We start from the raw sequence: 19,954 nt of genomic DNA, 5'->3' as shown, positions 1-19,954 counted from the left end.
ACTGCAAACCAGAGCGCTTTCCTCCAGCGCTATCTGTATTTAGGGTTCAAATAGTGTTTTTGTGTTTTGGAATGGAGACTCCACCTCTGCTTTGTGCGTACTTTTCCTGGTCTCACCAGTTTGCCTTCTGGGAAATGAGTGTTAGCCATGGTAGCCATTTTATGAATGAGCAAGCACCCCCCCCATGGCAGCCATTTTGTGAGAGTACCAACAATACCCATTGAAATTTCCAAATTTGCCCACCAACAAGTTTCGGAAACCCTGCTATAGACACACACACACACACACAACTGAATATCCCACAATTTACATGGGATCAGACGTATACAAGACATTGGTTTAGAACACTCAGATCCTTTTATTTCTTGATATTTCTATTCTCATTCATGATCCGTTATTAATAAAATAGTATGCATTTTTATTATTATTATTTTTTATTTTTTATAAAACACACAATTAAATTGCAGTCGAATACCAAGCTCACACTCTAGGTTTCTTTCCAGCTGCTGCTTAATTTCTGATTGAAATTCCACCACTAAAAGTGTAATCGTAGAAGTACATTGACCGTACATTGAATTGTTCCTGCCACTGACAGTCCCTGCTCTGCTTCCCTCTCAAGTCTTTTCTCACCCTGAAGGATTGGCACTTTCTCCAAGGGTAGAAAGGAAGAAAAGTACAAGCCCATTAATCATTTGCATATATTAATTAATTGAAATGTGGGCAAATTGTATTCACACTTGAGCTTAAAGCAGCAGATGGCTGAGGATAACCGCACCAAATAGGGTCCACGTATAGGAACATAAAGACAGGGGGAAATTGAGATTATAATGGCGAACACCAGTAAAGAAGACACCACATCTGATCACTTGGTGGTATTCTTTACCAGCAAACTGTAACAGACTCGCATAGCTATTTGGTGAGTGATAAGAAGGCACATTGTATAACTCGGCCCTCTTGCTGGGCACCCTAATATGTGGAGTAGGCTAAAAACTGCCTATTATTTGCCACCCTCTCTGGCTATTGGCTGCACTGCTGTGATGTCACAAAATGTTCACTGACATTCTAAGTGCTTGAAGGAAATGGTTAGCAATGGAATGTTAAGAATGAGCGGATTAAAGTTATAGATGGCCCTCAGTTAGGTAAACAGTGGCCTAGCCAAAGATTGATGATGGAATTAAAGTGAAGAGGAAGCAAAATTCTGTCCAAATATAACACAGTAAGGACAGGCAGTAAGATTTGTTTCAATAACATGTTTTGGTAAAGAATAATTCTTGTCTTTATCTCATTTGTCCTTACAACAACCCTGTAAGGGAGGAGAGACTGAGAGTGGTGTTGTCCAAGGCCATGCTAGAAGTATGATTCATGCTAGAGCCATGATTCAGGATTGACCCAATGCTCTTGTCCCCACACTACTCTCTTGCTTGAGTTTGAGTTAATTAAAATTTGACAGAGTTGTTAATTGTTCTACGTCTGTTTGACAAGATTTGACAACAGGACTCTTTGAAACAGGAAAATATGAAACTAGATAGTTCCATTCTGTCTAAGGGGTTACGGCTGTATGGAGCTGATGCTAGAGTCTAGACCAACCTTCACTCCCACCCCAGCACCCTCCAGATCTATTGGACTACAACTCCCATCAGTCCCCAGCCAACATGGCCAATGGGATTGTAGGAGTTGCAACCCAACACATCTGGAAAGCACTAGGTTGGGGAAGGCTGGTGTAGATATTAGTAATAACGCTTATGAGGCTTAATAATCAGCATTGGATTGAGTAGCCATCAAGTCACGGAATGTTCACAAACATTCTAACTTCAGGAGGAAAACTGTCAGCCAGAGAACGCTGAGAGACGGTGTTCAGTGCTCCGTGTTTAGTTAGTAAAAGCTTGATGGCTTGGAGGCAGTACTTTTCTCATCACACTAGGTTAGGCAGATTTCATGAAGTACACATTTGGTAAATATAGCATCAGAGCAGCAATTAGTTTGGGACGTTATGGGACGTAGCTCAACAGTAGAGCAAAAACTTTGCACACCAAAGCTCCCAAGAGTATATAATGCTGGACTAGATGGACTAATGGTCTGATTCAGCACAGTGAAACTTCATACATCTCCGTCAGGGCTGGGGATGTACATCACATATTCAAAAGAAATAGGGGGAGAAAGTATGCAGATATGTATGAGCAACAGGCCTAGAAGTGATGGATTAGGACCTGGTGTTCAGTCAGATTTGAGTTACTTTATCAGAAGGCTGGCTCTGAGATTCATCTAAGGAACGGACACCTGATTCTGAGACCTATTGATGGTAGAACTTCCATTGCTGTTGGTATCACAGCTAACTATTCACTGGTTCTCCATTCATGTCCCCAAGATGTGAAAGGTCTAACAGGCATTCAAGATGACAAGTTGGGATTTGGGGGCGCACACCAAGCTAACTTGAGGTGCCCCTTTCCACAAAAGCTTTCCAATTTCTCCCCAGAAACTCCCCCCCCCCCAAAGTAGTCTTTCACCAGAAAGAAAAGGCAGTCTGTGACAGGTCAAAAAACGACTCAGTGACAAGGAAGACATACAGACGTGAAAAGAAGTCTCAGAAGAGAACCGAGACGCACATGACAGAACAAGACGGCAGATCCCTTCTGCCCTGTTTCCCTACAACCAAGGAATGATAGTGGCACAGAAGAAAGGAAGGAAAGCAGATGTATCAAGAAAACTGACTCACATAAAGAAAATAGGTACAGCTCATGTTGCCTAAGAAGTAAGATGGCCGCCTCATGACCATGGAAGCAAGATAGCTGATTCTCGATGGCCAGAGAGGTTTAGCTGGTAAGAAGTGGGAAAGGGAAATTCTGTAAACAAGCTCCCTGCTATCTCCTCCCTCTCCCCACAGGAGACACAGAGGACGTGTCTTTGGTTCTTTTCTTTTCAGGTCCCTCACATCTTCTTGACCCGGTCCTCCAAAGCCTCCAGTTCCTTCATGACTTCCTTGGGCAGGTCTTCGGGCACTTGTTCTGTTAGGTACTGCCTCACTTCTCTGACTTCTTGTTGCCAGAACTCTTTGGGCAATGAGAAAAGCTCCTGATAGTTCACCTTGTTTAGGCTTGTCAGGTCTAAGGCGCCATCTTGCGGGATGTACCCAATGGGCGTCTCCTTGGCGCTTGCTTCCCCATCGACCCGGCGGAAGATCCAGTCAAGGACCCGAGAGTTCTCTCCAAAGCCTGGCCACAAGAAATTCCCGGCGGCATCCTTCCGGAACCAGTTGACATGGAAGATTTTGGGAAGACGGGCGCCCTTGCGCCCTTCCATGCTCAACCAGTGCTCCAGGTAGCGGCCAAAGTTGTAACCGAAGAAGGGGCGCATGGCAAAGGGGTCATGCATAATGGCCTTACCTGTAATGAGTGGGGTGGCGGGACGGGGGGGGGGGGAGAGAGAAAAGAGAGATGTGCAAATTTGTAAACATATATGCAGATGTCTCAGCCCACATAGGGGTAAGGTCTCTCCCAACAGAGTGCCCGTGGCCCCAATGTGCCCTACAGATACCTCTCTTAGCACCCTCACCACAGCTACCCTGCCCTTCCTGATTTTTACTTTGTTTCTTAAGCTTTTTAAATAAATTGTTTTGTAACTGGCAGTCTGGTATGCCAGTGCTGCCCTCCAGTACAAATTTTATTTGGGTTAAAAACGGAAAAAAACAAGTAGCCAAAAACGAAAGGAAACCCCAAATAGCATGTGAAAAAAAGCCAAAGGCAAGAGGTGGAAATGGAGATACGTCTAGGAAATATTTATTTGTATATGCCAACGCGTTTCGGACTTATGAAGTCCTTCTTCAGGGCAATTCCAGTAAGAGTTTCAGTTTCATCCAGAGCAAAATGATCTCCTATGATCATTTTGCTCTGGAGAAAATAGAATCTCTTACTTGAATTGCCCTGAAGGACTTCATAAGGCTTTTTTTCACGTGTCATTTGTATGCATGCAGCACCTGGGGAATTTCCCTCTTCATCACAACAGTGAAAGCTGCAGGAGCCCTGCCCTCTTTTGTATCTGGTCAAGAGGGCAGTGGACCTGCAGCTTTAATGGTTGCAATGAACAGGAAATTCCCCCAGGTGCTGCCTGCATACAAATGACACCAGCTGAAATTCCCTTTTCTATACAACTGTTAAAGCTACAGGAGCCCTGTCCTCCTTTCCTTATGGTCACCTTATATCGGTTCTAGCTTTTCTTTTAGGCCACAGCTAGACCTAAGGTTTATCCTGGGATCATCCAGGGTTCGCCCCTGCCTGAGAACTGGATCTCCTGTGTGTCACCTAGATGAACAGGTTTGACCCCTGGACGATCCGGGGATAAACCTTAGGTCTAGCTATGGCCTTAGTCTCACCAGTTCGTTGCCTAGGAAATGAGTATTTTTGACTGGCACTACTGACCATGGGAGCCATTTTATGAATGCCTAAGCCCCACCCCTATGGCAGCCATTTTGTCACAGTGCCCATGACACCCTTTCAAAATTCCAAGTGTGCTGACCAACCCGAAATGTTTGGGGACCATTACATTCTTATTGCCAAGACTTGAAGATATTCTCGACCGCCTTGTCACCATCACAGAAGCTCTTCCGTGGGGTTCAGCCTTCAGAGAAAAGAAGTCAGAGCCAAACGCAGTGAACCAGGGTCACCCAGAGAGCCCTCACCTTTGTGTTCTGCTGCTGCTGTGGACTCTGATCTCATGGCACTGCCCACAAAGACTCCATGGCGCCAGTTGAAGGCCTCGTACACCAAGGGGACGCCTGTGAAGGAAAGAATTTTCACAACTTGGTCATTCTGTGGAGGTAGTGAGGCCCAGGGAATCTGGGAGGAGAATAGTGTGGTGGGGACTTACCTGCGGGTCTCCTGCCCCCGAAGATGATGGCATCAATAGGGACGCCCTCAGGGGATTCCCAATCCGGGTCCATAATGGGGCACTGGCGCGCCGGGGCACAAAAGCGGGAGTTGGGGTGAGCAGCAGCTGTCGTGTCACCTTGGGAGGGAGAGTTGGATGAGTTCAGATTACCAGGTTCTGCATCAGAGAACCCAGGAGTGCTTAGAAACAATAGCTGCTGGGGCTCAAGCATTGCGTAGAAGAGATATCCTCTGCCACAGAAGTCCTTTGCCCAAATGGCCGCTCTGTCGAAGCTCAGAGTGGACAGTGACAAGAGAAAAGGCATTTTGTACATAACCAGAGACACTCTCTTCTTCGTTATCACCGTTCATCTGCTCAGAGCTGAGCCTCCGTATGGGAAGCTCCATCTAGCACTAAACCCCAGTGAGCTCAGTCTCCCATTGATGCTATGCTGCTCCGTAGAGCCTTTTCCATGGCGGCCCTCCAACTTCTGACTGTTCTGATCAGTAATGCTTGCCTGTGTAATCCAACAGACTTCAGGTGCGGTGCTAAAGCCTTGTTAATTCGCCCAGATCACTCGTATATCATCTGATGCTGAGTAAGGGTTTTATCTATGGGCCTGCTTCAATGCTTTTACTGCTTGACTGTTACTTATCTTGTCTGTACTCTTTATACTTTAAAAAAGGAAAAGAATGCCAATTAAAACCATGGCTGTGTCCATCAAGGAATGCTTCCTGGAATAGAGCTGTTTTCAGGAGGCGCCGGAAACGATAGTGCTGGTGCCTGCCTGACCTCTGGAGGCAGGGAGTTCCCAAAGAAAATGTGGATTGTTGTTGCTTTTACTATGCTGAATGCTTTTCTCCTGGAGTTTTTTTACACCACCCTTGAGAAATGTGTTGTCTGGCGGGAAAACTCCATGCAACGGTGGAGGGTGGTTTTTTTGGAAAACACTCCAACGATGAATACACACGCTGTGCAGAGGACAGTTCCTGCACAACTGTTGTGTTGCGGGCTCTGTGGAGTTTTCTGTTGAGTTGACTTTTCCTATTGGCTACAGAGTTCCCTGGCAAGAGCAGCAAAAGGAGCGAGTGCCACTCTAGGAGAGAGCCCAGGATTGTTTTTCCCCCCCAGCAATGGCTGATGGGATATCATCGGGAGAAGGGGCGGAGGAACTGTCAATCATACGTCGTAATGGATTTTACTCAACTCCACGGTAGCCCACAGTCACACAACGGTGGAGTTAGGACATGTTGTGTGGGGAGTACATCCTAAAAACTCAACCGTTACGTGGAGTTTTCACACTGCATTGACTACCGTGTTGTCTGAACTGACCCATTATTTATTTGCTATATTTATCCTCCTTATTGGACAATTATTGTCTCCCAAAGTGGCTCACAGCAATTAAAAAAGAGAGAGAAGGCTCCTGCCATCAGTCTTGCAAAGTAAAACAAAAACATAGACACACAAGGAAAGGGGCGTGGAGGGAAAAGGAAGAGGAAGCAGATCAGTTTTTCAATGCCAAAACAAAATGGCCATGCAAAACCAAATTTCCATGCTATTTGGGCCAGACTGATCTTCCCTCGCTGGTGTTCTTTCCTTGAATAGCAATTGGCGGCTTGAACTCCGGCCTCCTGGTTCCCAAGCCCTAAGAAATGAGCCTTTGGAGGACAGGGCGAAGTAACTTTACTCTCTAGGACTACCCAGAGTCCTTTGCAACAGGCGGCACAAAGGCGTACCTGGTTTCCAGGGCTTGCCCTGCCAAGTGCTGATGGTCACTCCGGCCGGGATCATTTGGTCAATGCCCTCCCAGTAGACTCCCCCTTCGCTGGTCTCGGCGACGTTGGTGAAGATGGTGTTCCGCTGGATGGTGTGCATGGCGTTGGGGTTGGTTTTGGTGGACGTACCCGGGGCCACCCCAAAGAAGCCGTTCTCGGGGTTGATGGCACGCAGGCAGCCTGCAGACAGAAGAGGATGAGAGGCATTAAGGTATTTTCTTTCTTGTGCGGGCTGGTGGTGTCTCATCCTTTCCCTAACTTTTATCAACAAAACTATGAGTTAGATTAGGGGGAGAGAGAGAATCACCAGCCCATGGACATTCACAGCTAAGCAGACATTTGAACTCAGGTCTTCCAGTGTAAATCAAGCATGCTAACCAGTACTACCTCTCACTAAAACATGACAACCTTGGGGGGGGGGGGCTGCTTTATTTATTCATTTTTATTCCAGAAAATGTCTATACGGCTTCTCTTTTTTAAAAAAAACCCAAAAATATCCCAAAGTGGTTTGCAAAATAAAATCATGAGGAAATACAATAAAACCAATAATTAAAACAATGGTAAAAACAACAACATTTCATGCAAATGACTAGGGATAGCTAACAACGCTAGAGATTCGGGAAACGGTATGCTTCTCTTCCAGTTTTCTCGGGCCCCACCGCTCTGATATCTGACTCACCTTCGCTGTCAAACTTCATCCAGGCAATGTCGTCCCCAACGCATTCCACCCTCCAGCCCGGCAGCGTGGGGTTCATCATGGCCAAGTTGGTCTTCCCGCATGCACTGGGAAAGGCGGCGGCCACATATTTCTTTTTCCCCTCAGGGTTCGTGAGTCCCAGGATCTGGAAAGCAACATGAATGACACAAGCGATCCACAGAGGAACGGCCCAAGGAACGCCACCCACGAGCGTCCGAAAAGCCACCGCCCACTTTTAACGGTGGCACTTGGCTTCCTCAAAATACCCATAGTGCTTTGCAATAGACACCTGCTCAAAACACCCTGCAGCGGGCTTTCTCAACCTGGAGCTCCTCTCCCCACAGATGTGTTGGACTACAACTCCCATAATACCCCCAGGCAGCTATTTTCTATTACAGCACCTTTTGAAACAGATTCAGAGTAAGAAACGTCCCACAAGCTAGACCTAAGGTTTATCCCAGGATCATCCCGGGTTCATCCCTGCCTGAGCACTGGATGCCCTGTGTGGCATTGAGATGAACAGGTCTGACCCCAGGACAATCCTGGGATAAACCTTAGGTCTAGCTACAGCCTAAGAGTTGTATAAGAAATGGGAATTTCAGCAGGTGTCATTTGTGTGCATGCAGCATCAGGTGAAATGATGCTGCACGCCCAGAGAGCTTCGGCTATTGGGCGGTATAGAAATGTAATAAATAAATAAATAAATAAATAAATAAAATTCCCTCTTCATCACAACAGTTAAAGCTGCTCTCTTTTGTATTTGGTCACTCTAGCATAGCTTCAGGTTCTGCATGCATACAAATGACACCTGCTAAAATTCCCTTTTCTATACAATTGTTAAAGGTATAAGAGCCCTGTCATCCTTTTCATATAGGCCATAGCTAGACCTAAGGTTTATCCCTGGATCGTCCAGGGGTCAAACCTGTTCACCTAGGTGACACACAGGGGATCCAGTGCTCAGGCAGGGGCGAACCCTGGATGATCCCAGGATAAACCTTAGGTCTAGCTGTGGCCATAGTCACCCTAGATATATTAGGAACCTTTTGCTCTATTAAAAATGTGCCTCCAAGTAACCAAGCAGCACATCTTAAAACCCCTACTTATAAACGCCGCTGATGGCAGGCACCCTCTGAAAAGAGGGTGCCTCCTACAATATGTGAGCGCATCCTCAAAAAACAAAGAAATAATCTTTTTTCCTTCAGAACTGTTGCTGCATTCATAAGCACATTTCTGCGGATTTAATTCAATCTGATATTAAACCTCCCACTGTTAAGCCGCTAAGATTGCTTAAATTGAATAAGGGCCCAGGAAATTGCTTTCATTTGATTCTCCGCTTACACATTAAAAAGGAGGATATTAAGTAAATTCTTTAAGATCATCTTTCCGGGAGAATTAGAACTAGACTAAGTATGGGATCCTATGTATGTTTAGACAGGGGGGGAAAGTCCTACAACTCCCAGCATGCTGGCTGGGGCATGTTGGGACTTGTAGGACTTTTTTCTGTCTAAACATGCACAGGATTGCACCCTTACACATAGTGTAGGTCAATTGAAATCAATAGGACCTAAGTCAGTCATGACTAACTTAGGTCCCATTGATTTCAGTGGGTCTACGCTAAATATGATTAAATCTGGATCTTGTTGCTGTTACAAACTAATACGGAAATAAATCACAAATGTTAAAAGACAACCAGAAAGCAAAACTTGTTTGCTTGTCAGTGGGTTGTGGATGGAAGGAATCTTTCCAAAGTTCAAACAGCTTTCTTGTTTTAAGAAAGAAGTGTTTATTTCAGAAAGTGGGTGAGTGAGTTACTTAATTTGCCATGAGAAAAATTGTTCAGGTCATAAAGACTTTTTTTATTTAATGGGAAATGTTTACATCTTTTCCAATTTGGGTGGGGGGGAGCAGTTTCCTCCCATCATACCTTTAACAGCATACAGAAATTCAACGAAGTTGCACCCCCTGTGATCAGTAGATGCACTAATCAGTAGATCTTCACCTGTTGAATTTCTGCTTGTCCCACAGTTGTTAATTACTCGTGAAAGTGGGAGGAAGGTAGCAATCCTGGCTTTTCAACGATGCCTAGAATTACTAGAGTACTGTACAGTATACGCTACCTACAGTGCTTTGACACAAGTTATTTTCGAAAATAAAATAATGTTTTTGTGTGTTTTTTGCTCTCCTATTGTGATATCTTGTTTTTGAGGTGATCCTAAAGAATTCTAAAACGGGTAGACTTGAAGCACTGGACTGTGAGCCGTTTTCCCATAATGCAATTCTCACGGACAAATTTATATGGCCTAAATTAACCACAATGCTTTGGAACCTGTTTCCCACCCCCCACCCCCCATTCGGCCTTCCATTGCACGAAAAGGCAAGCAATCCCACAAGGCTTTGCGCTAGGGCCTGAGGAAATCAGAGTCCCCTCAGTTGCCCCCTTGCCATGGGCCAATGCCCTCTGGTTCCTGACGAAGGATCTCACCATCTCACCTCCCCCCACCTTTTGTGCGTCAGACTCATCCTCGCCCATCTGGGATTTCAGCAGGCCTCTGTCACTCATTAACCAATTAATATTTGCTCGTTAAATATCCCTCTGAGAGCATGTAAACAGCCATTGTGCTCTGGCCTTGTGCCTTGTCCTGGAACCTCAACCCACCCACCCCCCATCCACCCCTTCACCCATCTCAGTCCTGTCTCTGAAGCTATGGCCACCCGTCTGTCCCAATTAAAGACTTCGAGCTCCCAGAATCCCTTGCTGGAAGCCACTAGACCAGCCTTGCCCAACCTGGTGCCCTCCAAATGTTTTGCACCCTAAACCCCATCAGCCCCAGCCAGCAGAGCCAATGATCAGGAATGCTGGGAGTTGTAGTCCAAAACAACTGGAGGGCACCAGGTGCACTAAACTCCGTTACACCCCCAGAACAAACAAGCCGGCCTTGGTTGGGGCTACGTTCACGCCTGTGTTCAGCGCCTGGGCTCAGTCAACAGCAGTAAAAAGTTGAGCCAGTAGAGGCTGGTGGCTCCCATGTCAATGGGACAGAAAATCCGCTCCGGGTTTCAATCAGAACTCTAAATGTCGCCCCACTGACATTGGAGCCACCGGCCTTCACTGTTCTGCACATGTCAAGGCAATATTAGCAGTGGCCACCTTCCCCACGGCTTGGATGAGAAGAAGCAAGGCTCCTGCCTACGTCTGGAGCTGCGGTTAGACGGTAGCCACTGACAGGGTTCCTGACCCCCAGAAGCTCCTCACCCCACCCCACAAGTCTCCTCATCCCTCCCCATCCCTCTCACCAGCATATGTTCGGCTAGCCAGCCCTCGTCTTTGGCAATGCACGAAGCGATACGCAGGGCGAAGCATTTTTTGCCCAGGAGGGAGTTGCCCCCGTAGCCGCTGCCGAAGGAGACGATCTCTCGGCGTTGAGGGACGTGCGCAATTAAGGTCTTCTCGGGGTTACAGGGCCAGTTGTTTACCAGCTCATCTGGGAGGGGGGAGCAGAGAAGGACAAAACACGGAGATCAGCGATTGCACACCGCTGGAGAAACAGGACAAATACTTCTGAACAATTGGGACTTTAATCTGAGCGGCGTTTCAGCAGCCCCACTTTAGGAAATCAACTATCGCAGCCTTCCTCAACCTGGAGCGCGCCAGATGTGTTGGACTACAACTCCCAGAATGCCCCAGCTGGGGCATTCTGGGAGTTGTAGTCCAACACATCTGGCGCGCCCCAGGTTGAGGAAGGCTGAACTATCGGCACCAAATCTTTCATTATCTTTACCCAAACTAAATGTTCCGAGTTCTCAGTGGAAGGCTTTTCTGCGCAATCTCTCTGCTATTCTTTATGCGCAAGGCAGTCTCTGGTAGAAGACGCACACGGTTTTTGCCCGGGAGAAACACCCAGAGATTGACAGCATAGCAGGGCCTGATCCTCACAGTAACCCGCACAAGGGTTCATCCCAACCCCGTCACTCTCTAACAGTCATTATACGAAGGGGTAAAAGCTGGTCGAAAAAACAAGCGGCATAAACTTTGTTCTGGAAAAATCAATGATCCTTACGGATGTTTGTGGGCTTTTAAATTATACTCCTGTGATATGAGGATTAACAGGTGGACAGCAAAAGCGGACTTTGAGAGCAATTGTAAAAGACTTATCCTACAAGCCTGAAACGGTAAACACCTCCGTGCTCCCTTCACACAATGGTCTGAGTTAGCTTTGCTGCTCTTGCTACATCGGAATGTCACAGTCAACTATTTCTTGCTTAGATACATGGACTGCTTATGTTAAGGCATATATTTGAAATCCAAGTGTCAAATCTTTTTCCTCCTTTTTATTAACGGTGTTGTGAGTGGATATGCTTTTATGTCACGTTCATTCTTATTTCGTTCTACTGCCGCTTTTTAGTTGCTGTTTTTCTCCTTTCCCCTTTTTGGTTTTTGTTATATTTGCAAATAGTTTTTTTTTAAAAAAATTGAGCGGCAGGCCCCAAATGTGCAGCAGGCCCCAAACGAGGCTCGCCCCTGAACAGTTGGGAAGACCCCAGAGGTACGGCCCTGCTTCTGAGACCACTCAAAGCGAAGATGGTTTATTTATTATTACATTTATATATACACCGCCCCATAGCCGAAGCTCTCTGGGCGGTTTACAAAAGTTTAAAACAGCAAACGTTATTTTATTTATTTATTTTATTTAGAGTATTTTTATCCCGCACCTCAGCCAAAAGGCTCTCGGAGCGGCTTACAATTTACAATAAAGAAGACAGTCCCTACCCTCAAGCTTACATTCTAAAAAAAGACATGACACACAAGGAAATGTGGATGGGGAGGGAAGAGGGAGAAAATAAAAAGAAATTAAGGAGACTGCTTAGGCTGGTGGGAAGGCCCTGCTCCGTCCTCTCATCTCCCAATGGAGGGGCAAACCAACAGCTCCTTCTTCCCCACAAGGTGAAGATGTTAGCCCTGTGGGGGGGGGGGGGGTCCAACTGAAGCAGGCTCCGATAGTGCCTGCCTGCTCCAGTCTCCCTCGCATCTTCTTCCCCACAAGGTGAAGATGTTAGCCCTGGGGGGGGGGTCCAACTGAAGCAGGCCCCGATGGTGCCTGCCTGCTCCAGTCTCCTGGAGTGTACAAGTGTATTTAAGTGAACGTTAAAAAGTGTACAAAATTTAAAGCCACCAAAAGCATAAAAACAACAAGATCCATTTAAAAACAACAGTTCTGGGGTCCATTAAAAGCAAACGAACTCGGCATATGTCGTTAAATGCTGTTAAGTTAGGGTGACCATATAAAAAGGAGGACCGGGCTCCTGTATCTTTAACAGTTGAATAGAAAAGGGAATTTTAGAAAAGGGAATTTTAGAAAAGGTGTCATTTGTATACATTCAGCACCTGGTGAAATTCCCTCTTCATCACAATGGTTAAAGCTGCAGGAGCAATACTAGAGTGACCAGATACAAAAGAGGGCAGGGCTCCTGCAGCTTTAACTGTTGTGACGAAGAGGGAATTCCCCCAGGTGTTGCATGCATACAAATGACACCTGCTGAAATTTCCCTGTTAAAGATACAGGAGCCCGTTTTCCTTTTCATACGGTCAGCCTAGTTAAGTGCCTGGGAGAAGAGAAAAGTCTTACCACTCAGGGGTAGGGGACGCCCGACGGAATGCAAGCACTTGACGAATTCGCCATCCCCCAAGGCGCGGAGGGCGGCGGTGCCCATTCGGGTCATGATCCGCATGCTGGCGACCACGTAGGCCGAGTCGGTGAGCTGGATGCCGATCTTGGAGAGGGGCGAGCCGATGGGCCCCATGCTGTAAGGGATGACGTACATGGTGCGACCTATGGTGGGGGGGGAGGCAGAACGGGTCAAGGGAGAGGCAGATGTACCGGCGGAGGCGGACGGGCAGGGAATGGAAGCAAAGCGGGTTGGGATGCGAAAGGAGGGTTTCCTGGATGGGTGGACCAGAGGAGACGGATTAATGGTTGGAGAGAGGCAGATGGATTGATACCTGAAGGAATAAACAGGCGGAATATCAAGAGGGTAGGGTGTTAATAAAGAGGCGGATGGGGGCATGGCTAGAGAACAAATTAACGGGGATCAAGATATTTGCCCAGTGATTATTTATTTATTTATTTATTTATTTATTTATTTAACTTATATACCGCTCCCATAGCCAGGGCTCTCTGGGCGGTTTACAGAAATTCTAAAATTAAGATTAAAACGAGTATCTTGCCACATTCTTCCAAACTGGGGTCCAGGTTGGGACTTAGAATCATAGAATAGCAGAGTCAGAAGGGGCCTACAAGGCCATTGAGTCCAACTCCCTGCTCAATGCAGGAATCCACCCTAAAGCATCCCTGACAGATGGTTGTCCAGCTGCCTGTTGAAGGCCTCTAGGGTGGGAGAGACAACAACCTCCCTAGGTAACTGATTCCTTTGTCGTACTGCCCTAACAGTCAGGAAGTTTTTCCTGATGTCCAGCTGGAATCTGGCTTCCTTTAACTTGAGCCTGTTATTCCGTGTCCTGCACTCTGGGAGGATCGAGAAGAGTCACCTAGTGACTTGTAGTTGCTAGATCAGGGGTAGGCAACTCTGGAGGGCTGTGGAGATACCCTAGAGCTCTGAGGAGCTACGTTCATCTCAGTCACCAGAAGCCAGCAGAACTGGGCTCCCCGATTCTGTCGGGAGTACTGTCCCACAGAGAAACAGCAAACCTGCTGGGAAGCAAGGCAGGGGAGGCCCATGGCCCCAGTTTCAGTTGGGCCATGAATCCATTTTGGGTGTTAGTCAGAACCAGCCAGAATTGTAAAGGAGCTATCCAAGGTGCTGAACCTTATGCCCCACTGAAATGTGAGCCACCAGCCTCCACTGAAAGAAGGTATACAGACAATTGTTGGGAAACTCATTTTGCATGCTCCCCACGCACCTTGCTTCCCAGGAGAATCACTGGGACTTTTTTTGGGGGGGTAGCAACAACAGGAACTAGGTGGAGGTGACACAAACAGCCATGGCGTCCCACCCCCACCCTAGATGGAAAAGCCCCCCCCCCATTATATCCTCTGCCTGCCACAGCTGTCTCCTCTTCACCTTTCATACAACCCGGAAACCGGTCATCCACTGCCTCCTGGAATGATTTTGGGTTCATCCAGTTGCCCAGTTGCCCTTTGACCCCGGCAGCTGGGATGGGCACTGTGTCTCTCTGGTTCTCGGTCACAATGACTGTCCGGCTCTCCACGCGGGCCACGTCCTTGGGGTCGGTCTTGGCTAGCCAGCTATAGAAAGACAGAGAGAAACTCATAAGTCCAGGATTCTGGTCGCCCCTGACCCATTAGGCATAGCGTACCACGGGCCTCTGCCCACAGTGGCCTCCAGATGAAGGCGCTATGGTACAACGGTGGCTGCAACACACGTGTTCCCCACTAGGTGACTCTAGAGAGCACCCCCAGGATGCTGTGCAGGTATGCGCCAGTCATGTGCTCCCTAGCACTCCCTTGAGGCGGCACCCCTCTCTGGGCCGTTGAAGGCGCTTACCAGTTTTCATATTTGGTAAGAGGCTTGATGAGTCCTTCCGACTCCAGGAAGTTCAAGATTTTGCCGTTCTCCTTCTCGGTCCCATCGCAGATGTGGATGTTGTCTGGCTGGCAGAGCCGCACCCCATGCTCCACGAATTCCTGCACCCGCCCTGAAAGTTTGCCGAGGTCTCCGTGTAGAACCCGTGGGGCGTGAGCCCAGCGCACCGGGACAGCAGCCCAGCTCCTGAGGGAGCAAGCTCCTAAGCTGCAATGGAGGAGAGGCGGAGAGCAACGCATAAGAAGGCGAGAGACTGCAATTTACTTTGCCTGCACCCCTCTGAGCGTTCGTCGGAGTGTGCAAATTGTGCACAAGCAGGCACAGGCATGCCCCAAAGCGCATGGGCTCACCCGCAGCGTTCCAAAGCGTGTGAGAACTTTGTGCAAGCGTGATTGGGCAACCTTGCAAAAATCTCTGCACGCACCTAGCGCTGTAAGGCTGCACATGGGAATGTACAGGGATGAATATGCAAACCCGTTTTGTTAGCAAGGCTAAGCAATTTTACAGAGCCGTGCAAAAGAAAGCAAACAAATGTCGTCATGAGGGATTGCATGCACCTGACTCATAATATACATCATATCCATACATTAACTTTCCCCGATCTGGTGCCCTCCAGATGTGTTGGACGGCAAGTCCCATCATCCCCAGAGATCATGGCCAAAGGGAAGTGTGGCTTACATAATAAGTAAACGTAAATATCTGTGGATACGTAAATCTGTGTCCTTGCTTGTCTGATCATTCATAGGGATATGAAACTTTCAACTAACACAGCCTTCCTCAACCTGGGGCGCTCCAGATGTGTTGGACTGCACCTCCCAGAATGCCCCAGCCAGCATTCTGGGAGCTGCAGTCCAACACATCTGGAGCGCCCCAGGTTGAGGAAGGCTGGACTAACACATAAAAAGGTAGGCGGCTCTTCAAAGCGACATCTGCAAGGGTGAAACGTTGCGTATCCTTCCAGGAACAGGCATTAAGGTCACATAGGCCTGCTCAAGTATGCGCACATCTTTGTGTTTATGACCACAGCACTGTGAATCTGTACAAAAGTGTCCCATCTGAGAACAGGCAGATTATTTTCTCAAGCAGGAGAGCAGGAACAGGAGTTTTTGACGTCTGCACCCTCAACAGGTAAATGCACATGTTTACACTTGGCTTCCATGTGCACTTATCTTGGCAACCATCGCCCCAAGGCAGCGTCCCATCTAGAGCAAGGTTAAACCAAGGGTATGCACCTTCTGAGAAAACCAGGCGTGCGGGATGGTGCGGATCTACCTCCAGAATTAGGAACACACACCCCAGGTTTAATCTGTACATGCATGAACCTAGTAGCCTTCTGGGAATACAGAGAAGGTATCCCAGAAGCCCTTGCAGACTTTCCCACAATGCACGGCACCCATGCATGGGGGCGTACGGAAACACTGAGACTCCAGCTTCTGGTGCACAAAGCAGCAGGTGTCTCTGCTGCGGAGTTGCTGATGTGGGGGTGTCATGTCCCCCCCCCCTTGCAGAAACAAAACATGCATGAACAAGTTATCAAAACCTGCACCTGCTTTTAGTGGCAAGTTCTGACACTCCTGGCGCCACAGGGCACATGCAGAGGTGACTCAGCGGTGGCGTGTGCACCTCCAGAGTCTAGCAAGTGTACAGACGTTGTTGTCAAAAGGCTACCTGCTACCTTGCATGCATTTGGCCCCGGTTTCATCGTTTAACCCACAGTTTTGCTGCTTCCATGCAAGACCCCTTTCCTTGTGCGCACTTGTGAGCCCGGGTGTGCGAGAGCAGAGTCCGATGATAAAGGCCCCTCGGCGCTTGATTGCACGCTGACCTCTGACTCCGATTCGCCGTCCTCCAGTCTCTTCGGTCGTGATTTTTTTTGTACCCTGGCTAGTCTGGGCTGCTTTGTGGCTGCGTACGCATACAACTCCCTGACCCTTGGTTTGGGGGTTGGGTGAGGGTTCACAGATCCCCCTCCACCCCCTGCAGATTAGCTGACTGCCCAGGAGGGAGTGGAGCAACGTTGGCTCAGCTCCAAGCAGCAGAGTAAAGGGCAAAGGGGCAGAGACCACGTGGCATGGACTTTCACCCAAGCCAAGGTTTCCGACGGAGCAGGGAGGGAGGTCCCCGGCCATGTCCTGGGGGCATGGGTCGGGACAAGGGAACATGCTGTTCCCAGATCTACACGCAGATTCCCTGATCTCCTGCCCCGCCCTGGCCACAGCTTCTCCTTATCACCTCCCGGTAGCTTTAGGGAGATTTCTTAATTAAAAAAAGAAAAAGCGAGCCACTTCGCTCAGCAAATTCACAGGCCCTTGTCTTAAAAGAGGGCCATGGAGCTGTTCTCCAAGTTTCCCGCGATTTCAACCTAAGATACCGGAGGAGCCGACATAATTCCGTTTCGGACTGTTCAACATCTCCACCTCTGCCACCAACCTCAGCACGCGACCTCGGGTCAGTCACTTTCTCCCGGCCTCAGTTTCCCATCTGTAAAATGGGATTATGAACGGCCTGCAGATTTGGGAGGGTGGACAGGCAATTGATCATTTTTGCAGCACACGTACAGTCCAAACCTATACATGCCTGCTCAGACATAAAGACTGTTGAGTTCAGTGGGATCTATTCCCAGTTGTAGAACCCCGGCCTCAATGTGCAATGCATTTGGCTTCTTTTTAGTAACATTTTAAAAAAAAATCCTTAGCAACGCTGTGATGCTGGTGGTTACTGCTCACTTTTTACAGGTGGGGGAACTGAGGCTGAGAGAAAAACAATGTGATTCGTCGAAGGCCAGAAAACCGATTCCAGGGCTAAGATGCCCCTGGAACCGAGGATTGCCCCCCCCCCCCCATTAGATGCTGTTTGCTTTGACTTCTAATTAATATGCCATATCTGCCTTTTAAATGGGCGCGTTTGCTTCATGGCCCTCAAGCTCACAATAATCCCTGGGCCTGCAGACTCCAGCCTCACACCTTGGCCAGGGAATCAAGGGCCAGTGAGAAGCTGGGCATCCCTGACTCCACAGAAAGAACATCATGGCAAGGGTGGTGGTGGAATGCCCCCGCCAGGGAAGGAACAGCGGCAGGCAGCCTTCTTTGCCCTCCCGCGCCAGAAAGAACTCCCCAAAGAACTTTGAAATGAAGAACTGATGCCTGAGTTTTGCTCTCTCTCTTTTCCCTCCTCCCTCCCAATCCCTTTTCCTTTTGCGTTGTGCCTTTTGGATTGTAAGCCTGAGAGCAGGGACTGTCTTATTATTATTAAACCGACTGTCACTCTGGGGTCTTTTGGGGGTTGAAGACTAGGGTAAAAATAATAATTTGTAAATAAATAATCGATGTGATGAGGACGGCCCCCGTTTTTACAGAGCAATCACGCCTGTCCAAAAGCCATGGAAGGGGTGTCCGTTGCAGAGGCAACGGAAAAAGGAGGATAATTCGGATGGCTTTAGGCTGGGCCTGGGAGTTGGAGGAAGAGGCAGGATTGCAACTTGAGAATGGGGCGTGTGTGGGTCAGGGGGAATGGTGGTGGTGGTGGCAAAGGTGCCTTCCTGCTTTAGGGCCCAGATTAGTCCTGGTTATCTAGGCTGGGGCAATTGCAAAGGAAATAAAAGAGAATGAAAAGCCAAGCGGACGTGAACAGGCTCACAAGACTGGCGTTTCCTCTTGTGGGTGAAAGGTTGCAAGCGGAGGGAGGGGGGCTAGTCCCTGGGGAGGAGAGCCTGGGTGACGTGGATGTGGAGGAGGTGGAACAGGAGGAAGTGAAGGGCCCGGGATACTGTGGCAAAAACAAGGGTGGTGCTCCTAGGCGACACGGTCCCCCCCTTCCTCCTGTCCCAGGCCCAAACCCAGCCCACAACCAGATGTAGCCTGACTTTGCGGAGGGAGGGGGCTCTCCCCAGCAGTTCCCAGCCCGTTTGCACAACTGGGGGTCCTCTGCCGTTCCGCCAAGGTGTGCAGCGAACACCCCGAGGCAGATCCGGAATAGGAAAGTGTACAAGTGTGCCGTGGCCGGGGACATGACACTCAGGCAGACAGGCAAGAGAGAAGCTGAGCAGAGAACCCGGGGACAAGCCAAGGGAGGCAGGCTGGGTGCAAAAGAGGCCAGAGGCCAGAGGAGCACCCAAGGGTGCACGGAGAGCGCAAGCAAGCAGGAGTTTGGGAGGAATGCTGCCTCTGGGGGTGGGGGAAAGAGGGAAGGAGGGAGAGGCCAGCCTGCAGAGGCAAAGTCTCATCACTGCATAAGAAATGTTCCCATTTTGCAGATAGCAAACCAAGGTCTTCTGCCCATTTCACAGGCAGCAAAACCCGTCAGAGCACATTGCAGGGGCTGCAGTTACATGCTGTATTCCGCGCGCGCTTTTAAATCACGTTTTCATGCAGATTATCAACTAGGGATATACTAGGGAGGTGCGGGTTGGGTTGGGTTTTTTTTAAGGAGCAAGGGAAGTCCCTTTCGCCACCCCCCTCCAACTAATACCAGAGACCCTCATGAAGCAGCCCTCTCCTCCAAGCCCTATAATAGGGAGGGAGGGGGTTTGCAAAGGGTCGGTGTGGGGAGAGAGAGAGAGAAGACAGAACTATTTCCCGAGCCTGGCGCCCTCCAGAGTCTGCAACTCCCATGATTCCCTCAGTTGGGGATGATGGGAGCTGTAGTCCTACGGCTCTGAAGGGCGCCAGGTTGGGGAAAGGTTGGGATGGAGATCAGAGGAGAAAGAAGAAGGCGGAGGGATGGGCAAAAAGCAGGGTCGCCGCCGGGCGAGCGGGGAAGAGGTCCAGAAGGCGAGTGCCGAAGGGCGAAGAAAGGGGGCCCCGGGGCGAGGCGGCTGGAAGCAGCCGGGGAATGGGGGGGTCGGGGGGTCGGGGGAGCTGCGGAGTCAAGGCGGGTCGCGGCAGGAGAGGGGGGCCCGGCTGGCTGGCCACGGGGCGCGCAGGATCCGCTCACCCCACGATCCGCGTGTACGGCGCCGGCATGGTGTCCCCTGCGCAGGCAGCCCCCTCGCACTCCGGAGCATGGACCCAGGCGTCCGGGAGCCAGCGTTATGAAGGCAGGGGGAGGAGACCCGAGAGCCCTT

General features: G+C 49.1%; 2 protein-coding genes across 2 annotated transcripts in view; one reads left to right on the top strand and one right to left on the bottom strand.

The window, feature by feature from the left end:
• The window catches only part of EMC9 (ER membrane protein complex subunit 9), a 106,637-nt gene that overhangs the window by 45,004 nt on the left and 41,679 nt on the right, over window positions 1–19,954 (top strand). The window lies entirely within an intron of this gene.
• PCK2 (phosphoenolpyruvate carboxykinase 2, mitochondrial) lies at window positions 335–19,909 on the bottom strand. The gene is made up of 10 exons (XM_063138389.1): window positions 19,825–19,909; window positions 14,854–15,099; window positions 14,410–14,594; window positions 12,957–13,160; window positions 10,627–10,814; window positions 7,315–7,477; window positions 6,597–6,815; window positions 4,861–4,998; window positions 4,673–4,768; window positions 335–3,380 (listed from the first exon to the last, which is right to left on the bottom strand). Exons 1-10 carry the CDS (start codon window positions 19,851–19,853, stop codon window positions 2,926–2,928), a joined length of 1,923 nt encoding a protein of 640 aa, XP_062994459.1. The 5' UTR covers window positions 19,854–19,909; the 3' UTR covers window positions 335–2,925.

Source organism: Elgaria multicarinata, chromosome 11, assembly GCF_023053635.1.
Source record: "Elgaria multicarinata webbii isolate HBS135686 ecotype San Diego chromosome 11, rElgMul1.1.pri, whole genome shotgun sequence".
Taxonomy (NCBI): Eukaryota; Metazoa; Chordata; class Lepidosauria; order Squamata; family Anguidae; genus Elgaria; species Elgaria multicarinata.
Note: the sequence above shows the minus strand (reverse complement) of the source record. Positions and strands in the feature narration are given on the sequence as shown.

Excerpts from the sequence above, each read along its gene's own strand:
- PCK2 (XM_063138389.1), bottom strand. The coding sequence starts at position 19,853 with ATGCCGGCGCCGTACACGCGGATCGTGGG. Across the intron at positions 14,595-14,853 it reads CTTACCAAATATGAAAACTG|CTGGCTAGCCAAGACCGACC; the intron begins GTAAGCGCCTTC and ends GTCTTTCTATAG. Across the intron at positions 4,769-4,860 it reads CGGGGGCAGGAGACCCGCAG|GCGTCCCCTTGGTGTACGAG; the intron begins GTAAGTCCCCAC and ends TTTCCTTCACAG.